The sequence below is a fragment of the Gorilla gorilla genome, chromosome 6 (assembly GCF_029281585.2).
Source record: "Gorilla gorilla gorilla isolate KB3781 chromosome 6, NHGRI_mGorGor1-v2.1_pri, whole genome shotgun sequence".
In the NCBI taxonomy this organism is placed as follows: domain Eukaryota; kingdom Metazoa; phylum Chordata; class Mammalia; order Primates; family Hominidae; genus Gorilla; species Gorilla gorilla.
Window position 1 is genome coordinate 129,741,670 of NC_073230.2, and position 18,748 is coordinate 129,760,417.

The window sequence follows — 18,748 nt, forward strand, 5'->3', positions numbered from 1 at the left end:
CACTAAAAAGAAACGTAACATCTCAGTGGCTTAAAACAATAAGCAATATTTCTGAATCATGCTACAAGTCCATTACTTGTCCAGAGAATAGAGAGTCCATCTTGACAGTGTACTTCTGCAGTCACTCCAGCAGGAGTAAAGGGCATGATGAATCACACACTGCTTCTTAATGTCCCTCCTGGAAGTGGTTTGAGTCACTTTCTTGTCTATTGCATTAACCAAAGCAAATCACACAGCAATGTCTAATTTCAAAGTGGGCAGGAAAATACAATTCTACTGTGGGGCCAGAAGCAGAAAATAAGAAATATTTGATGAACAGCACTAATGACAGTAGCAAAATCAGAAACAGATTCTTGGCAAATTTTATTAAAATCAGATTTCTAGATCTGATTCATTGAGTCTCTATCTATCAAGGGTCAAAATGGTTCCAGTAGATGAGGGTTATTAAAGGTCACCAAGATGTGTCTCAGATATTTTACATAGTTGACACAGGAAGTAATCTGATCATCTGTAGCTGAATTTTATTCTCGTCCCAGCAGCTTACCGTTTGTTTGAACTTCATGCCAGGTAATTAATCCCTCTAAGAATAAGCATAGCGTACACTCAACTATAAAATGGGGAAAATAATAAATAATAAGATTAAGATTATATACAAGTATATGTAAATTTATATAAACACATCATATTATCAATATTTAATGTTTACTGATGGTTTATATGTGTCAGACATTAGCCTAATGTTTTTCACAAAAGAATTCATATGTTAAAAGACAAACCTTAGCCAAATTAAATTGAAAAGTTTAATTGAGCAAAGAACAACTCATGAATTGGGCAGCCTTTGAAGCCAGAGTAAGCTCAGAAACTCCAGCACAGCCGCATGGTAGAAAAAGATTTACAGGCAGTAAAAGGAAAGTGACATACAGAAAACAAAAGTGAGGTACAGAAACAATTGTACTGAGTATAGCTCAGCGTTTGCCTTATTTGAACACAGTTTGAACAGTTGGCCCCCTTTGATTGGCCAAAACTCGGCGGTTGGCACAAGAGTAGGTTACAGTCTGTTTACTCCTCCATGTAAGTTACAGTTCACTATGCATAGAGAAACCTTTAGGCTAAACTTAAAATATGTAAGGAGGCAACTTTAGGCTAAACTTGAGTCAACACATACAACCTTCACAAAAACTCTGGCGTTAGTTACCATTATTATCCTCATTTTTATAGATGGGAATCCTCAAGTACCCCCAAATTAAGCAATTGTAAAGTCACATACCTGTTAAGTTGGAGATCCACCATTCCATCCAAGCCATTCTGGCTCCCAGGTTCATATACACAAACACTACGATAAAGTGCCTCTCAGAAAAGCTATGTAAATGTTAGCATACTTCCCTTCCCCAATCTTTGTCAAAATAGTCACCTTGAGAGGCAGGGCCCTTGTTGCTTAGAAATAATCTTGGAAATCTCTTTTGTAGTTTCCTTTGGACTTATGGCACAGTATTTCCAGTGTTCTTCATGGTCATTATATCTTTGTCCTTTAAGGATAGATTCATTTTTTTAAAAATATCCAAAACCATTCATAATCATGACTAAAGTAGATGCACAACCTAGGTGATGTGTTATAACTACAAAATATCATGAGAGACTTTGGTATAGTTATTCACTGGCTTTGTAGGTAATTCCAGAACAGGATCTTAAGCACCCATATGAACAATGTCAGCCTCTTAAGTAAAGTATACAATCTCATAAAGTAAGTCTTTGGAAAGTTCTAGTTAATCACTGTGGCCACACAGCATATTTGTCCAGAGAACTAATTTATGCCCACTGTCAAAGATCTTCTTCCTTTAGCAAAGAATCACTTTTTCAAGCTCTGTAGTTACTTGCTTTATGGAACCCTTCATTTTTGGACAAATGCCTAGCCTTTAATTATTACAGAGAAGAGTTAGAAATAGTCCAGTCAACATGGATATAGAGAACTGATCATCTAACGAATAGGGAGGAGTAGAAAAAGGCACCCTCTGGACAGTTGTAGTCTTATGTAGGGAATACATACCCTTGGCAAGCAGAGGTAAAGGGATTTCAGCCACAACTGACCCCACCACCAGGGACCTTCAAGCATCACAATCATGATGCTGCCCATACAGTACAGTCCCTCTACTGAGTACAAACACGCATTGTCTAAAATAACAGGATCCTACCAAAAGTTTAGCTTTTCAACCACCCATCTATCTCCATTCTAGACATTTCTCCTTTAGTATAAGAGCCAACTGTATGAAAACTATAGAAAGCACAAATCTAAATTTCTGATAAACCAATTTCCCAAACACTTGTATTTCTTCAGAGTTTGTCATCTGCAACAAAGAAATCAATAAAGAAAACCTTAGAATATTTTAGAAGCCTTTTGGTCTACTAAATATTAAATACTAAAATACATTTAGAAATCAAAAGTAAATAATGTGACATTCTAAAAGTACACTAATTGAAAAGTATATTTTGTGAATGCTTTTTGGTATCTTTAAAATATTTGCTATATTTTTGGTTTCTGCCATAATGCAATGAATTTTACAGAGTTTTACTACTGAAAAAATTGGATTAATAAAGTCAAATATAATAACCAAGTATAATATGTCCAGTATGTAGACTGTGACCAATAAACTGAACATAATCTTCTAAGAAAGAACAGTGGATATGAACTAAATAAGTTACCAGGGGATATTTTCTATTTTCCTTCCCAAGAGATTAGGGGGAAATAAAAGCAGAACAAACACCCATTAGGCTAAGACAGTTGATTTATCTGGGACTGGGCTATGTGCCAAATATTAAAGTTATGCAAAAATGACCAGCTAATTCAGTCAAGCAAGCATTCAATTCAGTAAAAGCATCAGTCCAACTGACTAATAAAAGTAATATTACAAAATGGTTTGTTAGACCATATTTTTGGTGTTTAATTCAATTGCCACACCAAGACCAAGCAAAAGCATGAAATAGACACAATATTAATTTTAGAAAATTCCTATCATCACTATCAGAAATACTTTCCTTCTTCTAGTTTCTTCCATTTGCAAGTACTCTTCCTACTTTTGCTGTCCACTCCTGCCATATACAGGGAATACATGGTTTACCCCATTTCTATCAATCATTGATAAAGTCTTAACTAAATACTGACATGCTGGTGGGTATAGGCCTAAACTGTGACACCTCTCCTCTACTCCCACTATTGGTAATTATATTTTAATAGATTTATTGATTCTCGTAGTTATAAGTATTTACTGAGTAGAATGTATTAGCCAAAATAAAGCTAGATTAATGCAATGACAAGTGGCAGGTTGACATTTTGAAGCAGCTCTTTTAATATATGGATCACATCACCTAATCATCTGCATACTCACAGGCTAACCTGTGAGTAATTATCATATAATAATCATAGTAGTAATTATAGTTATAATTTAATAATACTAATTGCAACAACAAAAACCCTCACTAGTTTCTAGAATGTCCCAGGTGTTTTATATCTGTTTTTTTTGTAATATTCACAATCAACTTGCAAAGGAAGTATACTATTTCCATTTTACAGATAACTTGCTCATGCTCACAAACCTAGTGATTAAAGTCCAAGGCAAAAAAATTCTAGTATTATTTGAACTATGAATATTTTAGGATATTCCTATAGATAATTCTAAATGCAGTGAGAAGTTTAGAATCAGTGAGCCAATGTATAGTGTAATATTTTTAAATTTCACATTGACTTAGAAAGATACTACCCATATGTAGTCTGCCATTTATCACACCCTGCTAGGGTGGTTTTCAAACTTTAGATTCATTAGAATCATCTGGAAAGCTTCCACACACACACACACACACACACAAACAAAAACAAAAACAAAAAACAAAACAAAAAAACAGATTGTTGAGCCCTACTCCCAAATCATCAGACTCTGTAGTTTTGGGTTAGAACCTGAAATTTTGCTAATAAATTCCCAGGTGATGCTGATATTGCTGTTTGGAAGACCACATTTTGAGAACCACTGCCTAGTACATTCAGCAATGTCAAAATCAAAGATTTTTTTTAAGTAGAATAATGAAAAAGCAAGAAATAACTACTTGCTAGAACCTGAGAATAATCTCTTAGGTTATCTACTGTTAAAAACAAAATTACCCAGCTCCTAATTCCACCTAAGAATTTGGTCTTGGATGCTCTCCTATATCCTCTTTCAGTTCTCACCGCTTCCAACATGGAATCCACTTGTAGACCTCTCATTGCTTAGCCTCTTCCACTAACCCAAATCCCAGCCCTTTTTCTGCTTAGCCCTGCCATCTCCAGGATTAACCAAGTTCTGGACCTAGGAATGTTGCACTGTCTGCCACTGACTTCTTTCTTCTCTTTTTGTTGTAGTTTGGTACTAACTTGTCTCATTTCTAGCACAGCTATTTTTCTTAGCAAGTGAAAAGATTCCAATAAATGCCTTAAACTTCTAAAAGGTGATAAAGTTTACTATGTTACCTCGAACTGAGGCATTTTACTAATCCTTAAATGAAAGAAACAACTGTAAGCAAAATTTCCAGAATGCATGTTACAGGGAGTGTGGAGGCAGGCATTTGAGGAATAAGGAATTACCAAAGAGAAACACCTTCATTACCTCACTTTTAAGGCTGCCTAGGATACCTTTATTTTTCAAAATATTTTGTGATTTGGTAACAAGATGGCCCAATAACTTCCTTTAATCTACCTCATACCTCATCTAGAAATGACTGACCATTTAAAGAAATCAATGTCTCAGTGGTGTTTGGCTTATAGATCCTTCTCAGATTGACTTCCACCCTCTGTTCCACAACATACACTATAAAGTTTCTGTCACTTGGCGTAATTAAAAAACAATCTACTTGATAAAACCCATTGTGTTCCACTGCATTCTAGCCTGTGAGTACTTCACAATACAAGATTTCTATGTCAAATTAGTTTGAGGAAATTTGCAGATTATATATCCCTGTTCTTCTCACAGTGATCATCTACAATGTCATATGGTGTGAGGAACCCAGGAGCAAAGGAACCTGTTTAACACCTCAGCATTTCCCAGCCTTTTCTTGACCACAGAACCAGTCATTTGCTTCATCTGTTTGATTTAGATTTTACTTACCACACTTACGAATTCCTTGGAACCAACTTTGAGAAATCCTGCTAAGATTAGATGATTAGACAAAAACTGCAGCTATGAAGAATTGGGATGCATAGGAAGAATATGTTTATGAGACAGACAACTTTTTTCCAAATACCGTCACCATTTAAGGCAAATAAATTATTTGAAAATAACTATAAAGCTTTACACTGAAAATGTAAACCTTGCTTTAATTAAAATTTAAGAAGTCTCCTACTTTTCATACAGCTAAAATAAAGTACTTACTGAAACTTTTCTCCAACTTCCATATTATTCGCTGGTACTTTGCCATGCCAGAAGTTGTATGTCCTAAAAGGGTCGGGGGTAAGAGACTGAAAGGAATACATTTCTTTTTACCAGCAGATGGCTTTCTTTTAACCTCCCAATTACATAATTGGTGCTGCCAAGATTGTCATACTGAGTGGGTCAGAAGTAAAATGATTTCCTAAAATATCTTTGTAAAATAATTTCCCTCAATTACCTGCTGGAACAAAAGAGGTAATCACAAGTCATAAAGGCTAGCATTCAACAGGCATTTGTTGTGGTGCTCCGCAAGACCAATTAAACCAATTAACTCCTATGGAATTGTAGTCGGGTCAAAGAAAAGCCATGATTGAAATTGAGATGGGAAGTTCTTTTTCTAACACGCTGCATGACTTAGCAAAAATGGATAGTCTGTCTCTAAAGCAACTTCTTTTTCCCTAAGCTTAGAACTATTTCTGCAGTAGTGTTTGCCACCATATGTAGGCTTTCCATTATATGATGAGAAATATATGTCATTTTATTTTGCTGGACTGTATTTTTGGTTAATGTATATGTTTTCTTAATAAAAGAAAACAGTTTTACCCAATGCTGCTGCTGAATGCTTAGAGAATGAAGGGAGGGAGGGAGGAGTTGGGAGTCAGGAGTAGAAAGGCAATGAATGTTCCAGGAGACTAAAGAGACTTTAAGACTGAAATTTCAACAATAATCTCTTTTTGGAAACCAATATATAAATTGCTTATTTCTGAATTATTAAGCTAATTCTGAGTTGTTTCCAAATGTCCTTGTCACTTGCTACTGTTTCACTGAGTCTGGTCTGAAATCCTGAAACTGCAGCCCAGCTTTTGAATTTAAAATTTTTCTACCTTCCAATTTCATTCTCTACTATTGTGTCAGTATTTTGAGTGATCTAAACATTATGTTTCCAACAAAGAATGAAATTTGTCTAATTTTCTCATCATTTATAAATATGGTCTTTGTACAAAGTATATTATTTTAACCTGGAATCAGCACACAGGAAGAATAAATTTAGGAAGGAAGGGAAGAGGGGTGGAGTTAAAGACACGATATCTTAATGCGATTTTGAGAGCTTCAGACATCTCAGTGCTACTCTCAAATGATATGTGTGAAAGGCATCTTGGTACAATAACTTTGGAGGGAAATTTGGTAAGACTTAACAAAAGAAACACACACACACACACACACACACACACACACACACGTGCACTCCCTTTGGTCCAGTAATAATTTTGCTTTCAGAAATATGTCTTGTAGATAAGCTCATCATCATATTCAAAGCAGGCAGCCTTGCTTATAGTTGCCAAAGATGCTTTAAAAATTAATTGGCAGTTGGCTTGGTAAATAAATAATTATTTGTTTATACCGTGGTATATTATACATTCATAAAAAATGAGGTGGATCTTTATATGCATATATGGAAAGAGTTCTGAGATGTAATTAAAAAACACAACTAAATGCAGAAGAGTGTGCAGAGTATTCTCTGGAGTAAAAATGTATGTGTATATACATGTGAATATATCTACTTGCTCTTTTATGCTTAGAAAATTTCTCACAGGATTCTCTAGAAATATTACCAGTGATTGTTTCTGAAGCCTAGGAGTGGGATGGCTCCAGGGTCAGAGACAATTGTTTGCATGCACTTCTGTAGTATTAAAAATTTTGTCATATGTATATATTTATTTTTCATTTAAAAAAATCTAGATAATTTTAAAATTTTTATTAAAAAGAGCATTCCAGGACTTGAGACTAAAGATAGTATTTTTCTAGGTTGTTTAGAAGGGAAAAAGAAGAAGTTTTGTGAGATAAGCTTACAGGAAACTTATCTAAGCCATCCCAGTCTCTGTTTTACATACACTTGCTAGCTACATGTAATACAAATAGAATGGTCACCAAAATAGTGCTGTCCAGGAAGGGAAAATGAGACTCTTTCCATGACGGTCTAAATGCACGTCAACAACAGCAGTTAGAAAGTAGAATGGAATATCAGAAATCTGGCTACACAGCCAGATCCTTAGTACTTTCACTTTAGGGATCTAACTGTAACTTAAAGGAACAATTGAACTGGCCACCTAAACCCTCTACATTAGAGGATATTCTCTACAGACACACACACACAAAATGCTTTAAAAATGAAAAACAGTGTTTAAATCTCTCTGGATAGGCTCACTATGTTCTTCATTTCAGCCAGTTCAAGAGTGAAATACAAATCAGATGCACATACAGTTGTGTGGACCCGTGCCAGTAGACAAAGTAGATAAATTCAGAGTTGTTTTTGTTTATTTGTTTGTTTGTTTGTTTAGAGAGAGAGTCCATGTTGTTTGGCATGGGATCTACCTTGGCTAATTTAAAGGATAATTGCAAAAATATAATTTTATATTGGAGGATGCAGATATAGATGAATACTTATTCTTAAAAAAAAAAAAGAAAGGAAGGAAGGAAGGCAATCAGTTCTTGCTACTTAGTTACTAATTTTTTTAAAGACATTAGTTTAAACGAAAAGGAGTTGGCAGCTGGTTTCCCGAGCTACCGGTCTTCATTTCATTAAGTTACTCAGATAGGGATAAATGAAAATATAAGTAAAGTAATACTGCTATTTTTATTTTGAAAGAATTGAAAGAAGCAATAATGAAATAACTTGATCTTATTGTAAAGACTTAATTATAATTCTTAAAGGCATAAGCCAGCTCCAAGGTAGTTCATTGATTTTACTGATAAATATTAACGGAAATAAAGCACTTAAAAAGGTAGAGAGGTAATTTTCAATAGTTGCATTTGGAAAGCTGGCTTACTTTTAAAAATATGTAGGCTGACAATAGGATTATACAAGGGTTCATTCACTGTTTTAAGGAAACGATTTATAAATGTTAATGGGATGTTTATTTTTCTTCTCCTATAGAAAGCTAGACTGGCCAGGATCCGGGCAGCCAAAAGTGGAAGCGCAAATGCTTACATGCAGAGCAAACGGAATGGTTTACTCAGTAATCAGCTGCAGGTACAATCAATTACATCTCTTTTTTTAATGTTCAATTTCTTGGTTTAATATTGATTTAGTTCTACTTCCCTATAATTTTATTATGGCTAATTATGACAATGGCTATCCAAACAACAAAAGTGTGTTTGTTTGTGTTTTTTTAATAACTTCACCCTATACATCCTTGTTGGCTGTAGAAGGTTAGAAACTTCACTATGAAATACTGCCAGTGAATCATGATGCCTATTCATCATTGGGCAATATTTCTACACTGTCTCTTATTAACATGGTAAAGGTAAAAAAAAATGCTTAATAATTCAAATGCCTAATTCTTTTTCATTTCAAATTTATCTTCCTTAACGTTCATTTGGGTCAGGGGTTGGGGTGGGTGGCTAACATGATGTCTTGTTTTACTTCATAACGAAGAGGGAATACTATTCAGTGTTAGGAAGATCATATGGCATAAACTACAATTTGAGAAAATTTATTTTTACTCCAGAATTTTCCTTTAATATTTAGGATTCCAATCTTTACTTACAAAATAGCTTTTATTTACGTGCACATGATCGTGGTTTCAAAATTTTCTAAGCACTACGCTAAATTTGATCATCAAAACATAACAGATTCCCATCTTACAAACATAGTTGCTAGTTGAATGAGTAAAAGAGATTTAAAATTTCAATTCAAGGAGGCATGTCTAAAAGATCAGACCATTCATTTGATGAAATTGTAAATGCCCATCATCCAACTTAACAGGAACTGCACATTTGTTCCATTCTAGTTAAAAAAAAATAAAATGTTGCCAGTTAATAGAGCAGATCTCTCTGTGGAAATATGTAGCGGAGGTTCGAGTTGTTTGCAAATAAAATAGAAAGCTCTTCTGTCTTCTCTTTGTTAACAGTCCTCAGAGAATGAGCAGGCTTTTGTTAGCAAATCCGGCTCCAGCTTTGAAACCCAGCACCACCACCTGCTTCACTGCCTGGAAAAAACCACGGTAAGGAGACAGCATGACTGCCTTCCCTTGCTCTCTGACAGTAATTCCATTTGCTTTTGTGCATACTTAATGCTTCCGAGTGTGATTTCACTGTCTGCATTACTGGAAAACATGCTAAAAAACAAACAAACCAAAACCCCACAATATTTGAAATTACTTTGAAAGATGTAATGACATTTCAATTTGGAAAGTATTTTAGAAACTTATTTAAAATGTTTTATTCTTAGCTGCTGTCTTAACTCTAGTCTAAGAAGTCAGTTAATGCAGATGAAGAGTGGTCTTCCAATAGTAAATCCTACACAATATCATTTTCTGTGATTCTTAAAATGCGGATTAGACAGAAAAAAATTAATGGTGCTCAAGGGTCCCTAGCATCTAGATCAAGAGAATAGCAATAGCAATAACAAAAAACAGAGAACAATGGAATATAAGCATTTGTTTCATTCACAACCATAATGAATAGAGATAGATAATAGAAACTATTCTCATTAGAAAAATGACTCATGTAATCACTGGTATGCCCTTGGGTGCTAAGGAGTAAGTCTGTATTTCTCCGCTTACAAGCTCTCGTTTGGACCTCCTCATTGGCAAATCTACCAATTTCTTAACCAGTTTGTAAATAGGAGTCATAATCTATGATAATCACAGAGCAGAACAAAATCTTCACCATATTTGGATCATGTCAGCTCACTCACTCTCGGGTGACACATGATTTGTATTCTCAGTTCCAAAGTATTGCCTGTCCATGTACTTATTTACCAATAGAGTCATTCAGCAAATATTTACTACTTGCCTACTATGTGCCCAAGAGCGAGCCAGACCCAAGAAACGCCATGAAATGAGGTGTGGCCTCTGCTACCATTTAGCCTCTGTTTATAAAACAAAATCCCAGACAGGGCTGTTACTGGACAAGAGCAGTGAACATGGAAAGCAACAACGGTGCCACAGTCAAGAGAGTAAAGAGGGCAGAGCCATGAGGGGACAGGTCAGGCAAGGCTTCCTGGAGGAACTTGAGTGGAGACCTGCAGGGTGACTAGGAGTTAGCTAGGCAGAGCAATGAACGGGCTAACAGGTGATACAAGTACCTGAAGAAGGAAAGAACTCAGCCTAGGAGGAAGTGAAATAATTTAAGAGTGGTCAGAAGAAGAGAGTGTAGCATGGCAAAAGAGGAGGTGAAGGGAAAGGCAGTGTCCAGATAATGTTAGGCTTTGCAGCCATGTGGACAATTTTGATCTTTAGTTCATGGAAATCATTTAAATGTTTTAAACAAGGTAGTAACATGATTATACTTGCATTTTTAAATAAAGATATGGACAGGTCTATAACCTAGTAGGATAAATTTGAAAGTTAAATGATACATTAATAATAAAATGTTGGCCGGGCGCAGTGGCTCACGTCTGTAATCCCAGCACTTTGGGAGGCCAAGGTGGGTGGGTCAGCTGAGGTCAGGAGTTCAAGTCCAGCCTGACCAACATGGTGAAACCTCGTCTCTACTAAAAATACAAAAAAGTTAGCCAGACGTGGTGGCGGGAGCCTGTATTCCCAGCTACTCGGGAGGCTGAGGCAGGAGAATTGCTTGAACCCAGGAGGCAGAGGTTGCAGTGAGCTAAGATAGTGTCACTGCACTCCAGCCTGGGCAACAAGAGCCAGACTCTGTCTCAATAAATAAATAAATAAATAAAATACTTTTATTCCTATCTTTTCTGTTCCCTGTATTTTCCTTTTTTGAGGGCTTTTTTAAAATCAAAAATCACTTAACACCAACTAATATAAATTATGCTACCTACAAAAGTATGTAGTAACTAATAACAGAATGACTCCTGAACTTTCAATCACTGATGAGACAAATTAGAATCTCATGCATTATAACTTAGGTATGTGAAACCATGCATTGTAAGAGAAGGAAACAGACTGTGAATCTTTTGTGCACCATTTTTTCTTTGAAATTTAATATTTAACATGAAATTCTGTCTTGTCTGATTATATTATTCTCTAGACTTTAAAGAGTAGAATGTTAAATTTCATTTATTTCAAAATGCTTGTCTCAGCAGAGAAATGACAAAACGAGTAGCTAAAACATAATCTATTTCTTATTAGCCAGTGTCTTGCTTCAATTGTTTTACTCATATTTTAGGATGAGAGATAGTTAAGTGGAATTCGGTATGTGCAAAGCCTTCCATTATAAGACTATCCCCACCCATGCAAAGAAAAACAAAATAGTAATTGAAGTCATTCTCTAGTAGTTCAGACCAAAAATGTTTTCCTTTATATTTCTGAGGTGAAATTCTTCCATAGGCATTTCAGGAGGTTTTTTGTCAAACATTTTAAAAGCAAAATTGATACCATGTTTCTATAAAATACGATATGTGAAATGATGCCTATTGCTATTTGCTACTGGGCTGGAAGTTAGGAAATAGTGACGGAAAAACCCCAAATGCATAGAGAGATCATCAGTACAGCCAGTGATGCCAGTGATGTATTATGAAGATTACAAAAAAGGCCACAAAAGTTCAATGCTAATCCCTTCTGGGTCGAACACAGAGTGACACATTCGGCAGACAATTATATTTTACTTATGTAATGAATAAGTCATATTTTTCTGTACTGGGCATTTTTAGAGGAACATATAAAGAAATGGATAGTGTCTTAGGGGTCCCATTTTCTAATTTAGAAATGTTTTCAATCCCATGTGAAAAGATTTGCTAATATATAACAGACAATCTAACTTGGGGCATCCTATTAAAATAATCTCTTTTCCATAACTTCAACCTTTTTAAAAAATAAAGTCAGTGGGAATTTCTAATTTCCCTGTGGGTTTTATCTATATGCATTTTTTAGGTTTTTTTTTTCCTTATCATATACCTTCCAGATTTTATGTTTAAATAAATAAATGATATTTCAAGATAAAGTTAGTCTATAAAGGGACATTAAATCAGCCTACAGATGTCAATCTCTAGGTTTAACTACAGAGATATTTCCACATAAATGCCAAAAAGAAGTGGTTTTGATGTCAATCTTTATAAAAATGGTTTTATTTAACCATTGTATCAAGTCTAACTATACTTGGGCATATTTGAGCTTTAAAAATAAAGCTATGTATTTCGTTTTTAAAAATGTGCTTCTCTGTTTCTTCATTTACTTACAACTGTGGAACAGAATCACGAGTTTGTGGACGAACAAGTCTTTGAAGAAAGCTGCATGGAAGTTGCAACTGTTAATCGTCCTTCAAGTCACAGTCCCTCACTGTCTTCACAACAAGGAGTCACCAGCACCTGCTGTTCACGACGACACAAAAAAACTTTTCGCATCCCAAATGCCAATGTATCAGGAAGCCATCAAGGTAGTATACAAGAACTCAGCACGATTCAGATCAGATGTGTGGAGAGAACGCCTCTGTCTAACAGGTACCTGAGATTAATCTGTGTTGTCTACACACCTGTGCTGGTTCCCAGGGTGTGTCTTCTGCACTCATGTTGTCACTTACGTGGCATCTAAATCCCTAGCTCCTATGGTTCAGGAAGAGACAAAAATGGTAGCGTAACAAGTAGGAAAACGGTTCTGCTTGCATATCCATTAAGGGTTAAAAATAGTGCTTATATCAGTATTAAAAGAGTCGAAAGAAGAAGAGATGATTGGGTGCACACAGATCTGTTTTTCTCTCTTCTGCTCCACAACCTTTTCTTATTTGGGCAAGGACTTTTATACTCAGGAGTCTCTTATATATTCAACAGCCTGAAATGATGGTGATCACTACTAAAAGAGTCAAATGAAATTGAGATCAACATGGCTAAAAATTATTGAACAGCACGTAAAAATATACAAACACACTCTCTGTAACAGTAAAAATGAAAACTTTGCCTACACAAATCATTTCTATCAATATATAATTTTGATCAGAAAGGTATTTTTGGCCATATCAAACACAAAATCAACATAATACAAAAAATAAGTGAAGTACTAAAATTGTTTGCCTCTGGTTAGTTTATGAACAAGTTAAGTAAAACTTCCATATTGATATATTTCCTTTGCTTTTCCTTATTCACTGTTTTTACCACAAATGTGTAAAAATAAAAAGTTGTACATTTAAACAATATATGTCATTAAAAATCAGTTTCTGCCAAAATAATTTTATTCTGTTTTCAAATTGAACAGCATATATTGTTAGAGTGAGACTCTGTAAATTCAGTCCTCTTCTTTGTTGGCATTCAGAAGTCTTTGTTGAAATCTGGATGAGATTCTGAATTCAGGTGATGTTGATTTACATAAATTGGATGTCTCTGGGAGTAGAAAATTAAAATTAGGAGCCATAAGACTTCTATCTTCAAGATATTTTAGCTTTGCAGTCTTATATCCTTTATAAAGTGAAGTCGACAATGGAAAAGTATCCAGCAAGAAAATCTTAGGACATAAACATCTTAATTATGTTTTCCATGAAAATAAAATAATTAGTTTCAAGCTTCTGTGTATATCCTTCTCTCTCATTTCCCCTTTATCCCCTTCCCCACTTAGAGTATACAATTCATCCAATAATACCATTTGGGAACTTGAAGTGTTAGATAGTAATAGATAATTTTTTTTTATTTCTGTAATATGTGATCATCATTAAGTTGAGAGATTTGAGGGCATTATATATCCCAAAAGACATGAAAATAAAAATATTCTGTGGTCAAAAGAATTAAGAAATCAATGTGATATGGCTCTTTCATAGTGGTTTCTCAAACCTCTCAGAGGTCTGTCTTAAATAAAACTTCTTTGCTCAGCCCAGGCTGTCCAAATCTTACTTGAAGCTCTTTCTTTCTTACATTTTTTCATAATACATTTAGTTTGATAAATACTTGATGGAACCAAGTCAAACTGTCTTTTAGAAATTTATTTAATGTTAATTACTGTGTTCATCTTTAACATAGATTAAGATTTGGTGTTTGATATTTTTAATTATAATAACTTTCCTTAGACAATTAAAATATTTTTATAAGCATTACAACACATATTCTTCAGTTGTATGAAAAACATTTTAAGTAAACAACTTACTTTCCTAAATATTTTTTTTTCTATCAGCCGATCCAGTTTAAATGCCAAAATGGAAGAGTGTGTTAAACTAAACTGTGAACAACCTTATGTGACTACAGCAATAATAAGCATCCCAACACCTCCAGTAACCACACCAGAAGGAGACGATAGGCCAGAATCTCCTGAGTACTCAGGAGGAAATATTGTCAGAGTTTCTGCTTTGTAAGACAATTGGAATAAGGTCTAAGAGAATTCGAGCCCTGGCTGTGAAAAGAATCTCAACGTAGAAGAAAGAAGAAACAATAAATATTCTGCAGATTAATGCAGCAAAGAAAGAAGGTTGGTAGTGAAACAAAAACAAAGCTTCCAATCTTAAGGATGTGAATAAAACCACCAAATGGCATTTCTAGACAGTTTGACCTGTTATACAGAGTAATATTCTGTGGCCCTTTGACTTTGTGAATGAGCACAATGAAATGCCGCCTACTGATGCTTCTTATGATCAGAACTCTTTTTTAATAAAACAAATAACATAAATCTTTGAACATAATGTTCCAGTTGAATGCAAAACAAAAAAATATGGAAAACATTTTGATAAAATTTTTTCCTGTTAAAACCATGAACATTGGCTATGATGAAGATTATTACATATTAAAAAAAAACTCACACAACATATTTGTATTGACTGAAGGAAACCATCATAATGCATGCTAGAATTCTTTGAAGCAGTGATCTCAGTTTCCTTATGTTGTCTTCAGAATAGGCATGATAAACTATAATTGTAGAAAGGGGTAATTTCTGTGCACTTACAACAAGCTGAGTGTTCATGTTCCATGGTGGGCTGTGCAAATAAACTCCTTTTAGACCTGCAGTATTTCTCATGGGGATGCTCATTAGTAAATCTAAAGTGTTCAGATAGTTCAGTATTCATTATCGTTTAACTTTGCACCTAGATACTGTTACAACTGCAATAATTTGTTGTACAACTGTTGTATCAGGAATCAGGATTTTTTTGTTGTTGTACTTTCCAGATCTTTATAGATACGGTAAGAGCCACATTCGTAGAAAAACTTCTGGTGTGGCCAGGTTTTAGGTAACTTTTTAATCCAAAACTATTGTGCCATAAATGTTTTTCAGTAATATTTTTTGGTCCACTGTATTCCTGTGACACAGTGCATTATCTGTTCTTGTATTTTTATAGCACCTCTCTATTGGGTTTATCATCATCAACAAGACTACTGTTTACTGTAGTTCAAGTGACTTCCCTACTTTTGTATTTCCAAAAAAAATTATCTTGTAAGTAGATTGTCATCAATCCCCTTGTCGAAAACTAGAAAAAAAGGAGTTGACCCATATAAATTATCTCTAACGTCTTTGTTGTTTATGGAAAAGCCCAGATACTGGATATATCACTATGTATTTTATGAACAGAATGGACTGGGACTAATATCACAGGATCAATCATCTCAGAATCTTACTTGATGTATTATTTATTTTGCTTTAGATCTTGAATACATTTTGAGAATAACTAATGTGGATTGAAATGTAGAGATACACTGGAGTGCTTTATTTAGCAATATTTGATGAAAGCATGCTTTCTACGCCATCCAGGAAGGCAGCACAAATTTATCTCAGAAAGGTTCCTGTGTATTGCAAGGTACAATTTTCTCCAATAAATCAGGAGAACAGGAGTTTGATGATGCAAAGTTGATCTCTGTACATTTAAGTGAAAAGTTTTTATAACTTTTCACCCTTAAAATATTTCAGCAGACATGTCTGCACATGACAGTGTAAAACAGTTTAATGTCAAATGCAAAGTTTTTATTCATTCCAAGCCACCACTGTAAGGAATAAAGCTTAGCTTCTGTACATGGAAAGAGTTAATAATTATCCCTCTGTCAGAGATGAGATTTTTAAATGCTTATGATATTTAATCATAAAAAGGGATTAATCCAACCATTTTCAAGTAAAGCCAGAAATTCTTGCTTCCCATTTCTAGAATAGTTTCTAGAACAGTGCTATGCACATATTAGATCTTAATAAACATTTGCTGAGTGAAAGCAAGATAAACTCAACTATCTCTTGGGAAGAACTGGCTTCATTCCTAGTACATCTTTTAAAAAGTTACTAATTTTCCAGTAGTACAAATATTAACAATTATATTAACACCTGCCTCATGTCAGTTTATGCTTCTAGAGCAATGTCTAGTGAAACTTATCTGATGGCATTTATTGAAAACCTTCTAAAAAGTAGACTAAGGAAACCATAATCAGAATTACTATGTCTTTTGATTCCCAATGAGAAGTTCTATTTTCATGTTCTTAAAATATTACATAAAAGAAAATGCAGTTAGGTTATTTCAATTGACAATTCTGCCTCCTCTTTTGATTTATCACTTACCCAAAATTATTAATTTTATTAGGCTTTTGGAAAAGAAAAAAAAAACTTTTTGATGTTTTAAGTGATTTAAAAATATACTGTGTTGGTGGTGAATGACTATTGATGACTGTGTTAAGTGCATCTGTATTGTAAGTGAAATGTAATTATTTCTGTGTACCATATGGAGTAACTAAGGTCATTGTTTTTGACAATTTTGTTTGAAATTCATATATCTTATTTCAAAGGATAGCATAATATCTGCATTATGCTGGAAAAAAATAGACCTTTGGAGAATACTTAAATAAAACATGTGCATGCTTGAACAGGACAAAATGTTGACTGTTGCCCTATTTTCTTAGATTTCATTCCTTTCCCAAAATTAGGATATGCCACACTCATAATACAAATGTGGGAGGACCTTGTGAGACATACAACTCAAAGGACACAGCAATTGAAAATAATGCTTAAATCTCATCTGAATGGGTGGAGACAGTAGCTTTTGCTAGTAATGGGAATTAAGGCAGGGACTTCTTTAACAGAAAAGATAGTATCAATTAAGGAAAGCCAGTCCCTGAACCTTATATACTTCTTAAACACCACTACTTGCATTAAGCAGAGAAGCTCAGGGGTAATGGTTTTGGTCAGAACTTAACTAAATTCTTAATCAAAGGCTTTATTCTACCTAGGAAAGCGGGGCGATTTATTTGCCTAGCTATTTGTGTGTATGTATGTGTACATGTAGATATAAATTTGTTCATACACATATACATAGATTTTCATTCATTTTTAATATGCAACCACTAATGGTTTCTCTTAATATCTTGGAAAGGATAAAAAGCAAGAAAATGTTAAGAGTTTATAGAAGAAGGAAAAAAACAAAGGAAATTATTTAGTAGAAAGACTGATTTTAACTGGTGATATATATGGTCCTCTTGGTGGATAGTCTCTATCTTTTCTTGTTATTTTCATTTATACCCTTTGATTTATTAGGTATCAATCTTGCATTAAAAAGTTCAATATGCATCCCTATTCCTTCAACTTAGTCACAATGTTGGCTTAGAAATAGCCTCTTGGGAGCTATAATGTGTCTGCCAGTAACATTGCTCAAAAGAATAAAAAAGGGTTCTTGAAAGTAAATTGATAACTCCTTAGAGTTTCATAAGAAAGGCATCTTCTCTTCCCTACAGTGTCATTAAGGTGTTTGTTTTATTAACTCACTGGTACAAGAATGGTTATTACTCTGCACTGTGTAAACATCTGAATTTTCAACACAATTGTGTAGGCACACAGTATTTTTTTAATGAGGGTTTAAATTGTACCTACGAAGGTTTAAGTCTTATCTACTTCAGCTGGTTGTATTAGGATACTAAAATATTCTTTACTGAGTTTGATTTTTTACTTCTAAGGAATTACTAGCTTTGAACAGCAAGTTTGCTTAAGATAATTATAAAATATAATTTTACAAAATATTTTTAGTTGAAAATAATATTAAATACATAGCATACCTTTAATCTTTCTCTTTACTGCCTGCCCTGCCTTTTTTCTCCTTTATCTTCAAGCATTAATTATTATTGTAGCAGATCTTTGCCTTTCCCTAATTACTTTTTTCTCTAGCTTTTCTATGGAAATCCTTTAGGTTACATAACTAATATTCATTCTACATATAATCCAGTTTATTAAATACAGATGATGGGCCAGACAAGGTGATAGAGAAATACAGATTAAGAAACCAGATCAAATCCTTTTTAAGGAATTATCTAGTGGAAAATATCTCAACTCTCTTCTTTACACTACTATTCATAATCTTACACTTCAAATCTTCACCTTTCCATTTTGACAGTCGCTCTTCTACCTCAGTCTCCTGAAGACATCTCTCCAACAGAGGTTACATAAAGATACTATTCTTCAAGGTGCTTTCTAAAATATTTTCATCACGTCATTAAAATCTTCTTTCACTAGGCAATGGTT

General features: G+C 34.3%; 1 protein-coding gene across 1 annotated transcript in view; it reads left to right on the forward strand.

Moving 5' to 3' along the window:
• KCND2 (potassium voltage-gated channel subfamily D member 2) overlaps positions 1-17,113 on the forward strand; it is a 477,238-nt gene extending 460,125 nt beyond the window's left edge. The window contains exons 3-6 of the mRNA XM_004046110.5: positions 8,323-8,418; positions 9,299-9,391; positions 12,548-12,795; positions 14,450-17,113. Of these exons, the coding sequence (XP_004046158.1) occupies positions 8,323-8,418; positions 9,299-9,391; positions 12,548-12,795; positions 14,450-14,627 (615 nt within the window). The 3' untranslated portion in view covers positions 14,628-17,113. The remainder of the gene's footprint in view (positions 1-8,322; positions 8,419-9,298; positions 9,392-12,547; positions 12,796-14,449) is intronic.
• Positions 17,114-18,748: the final 1,635 nt, after the last annotated feature.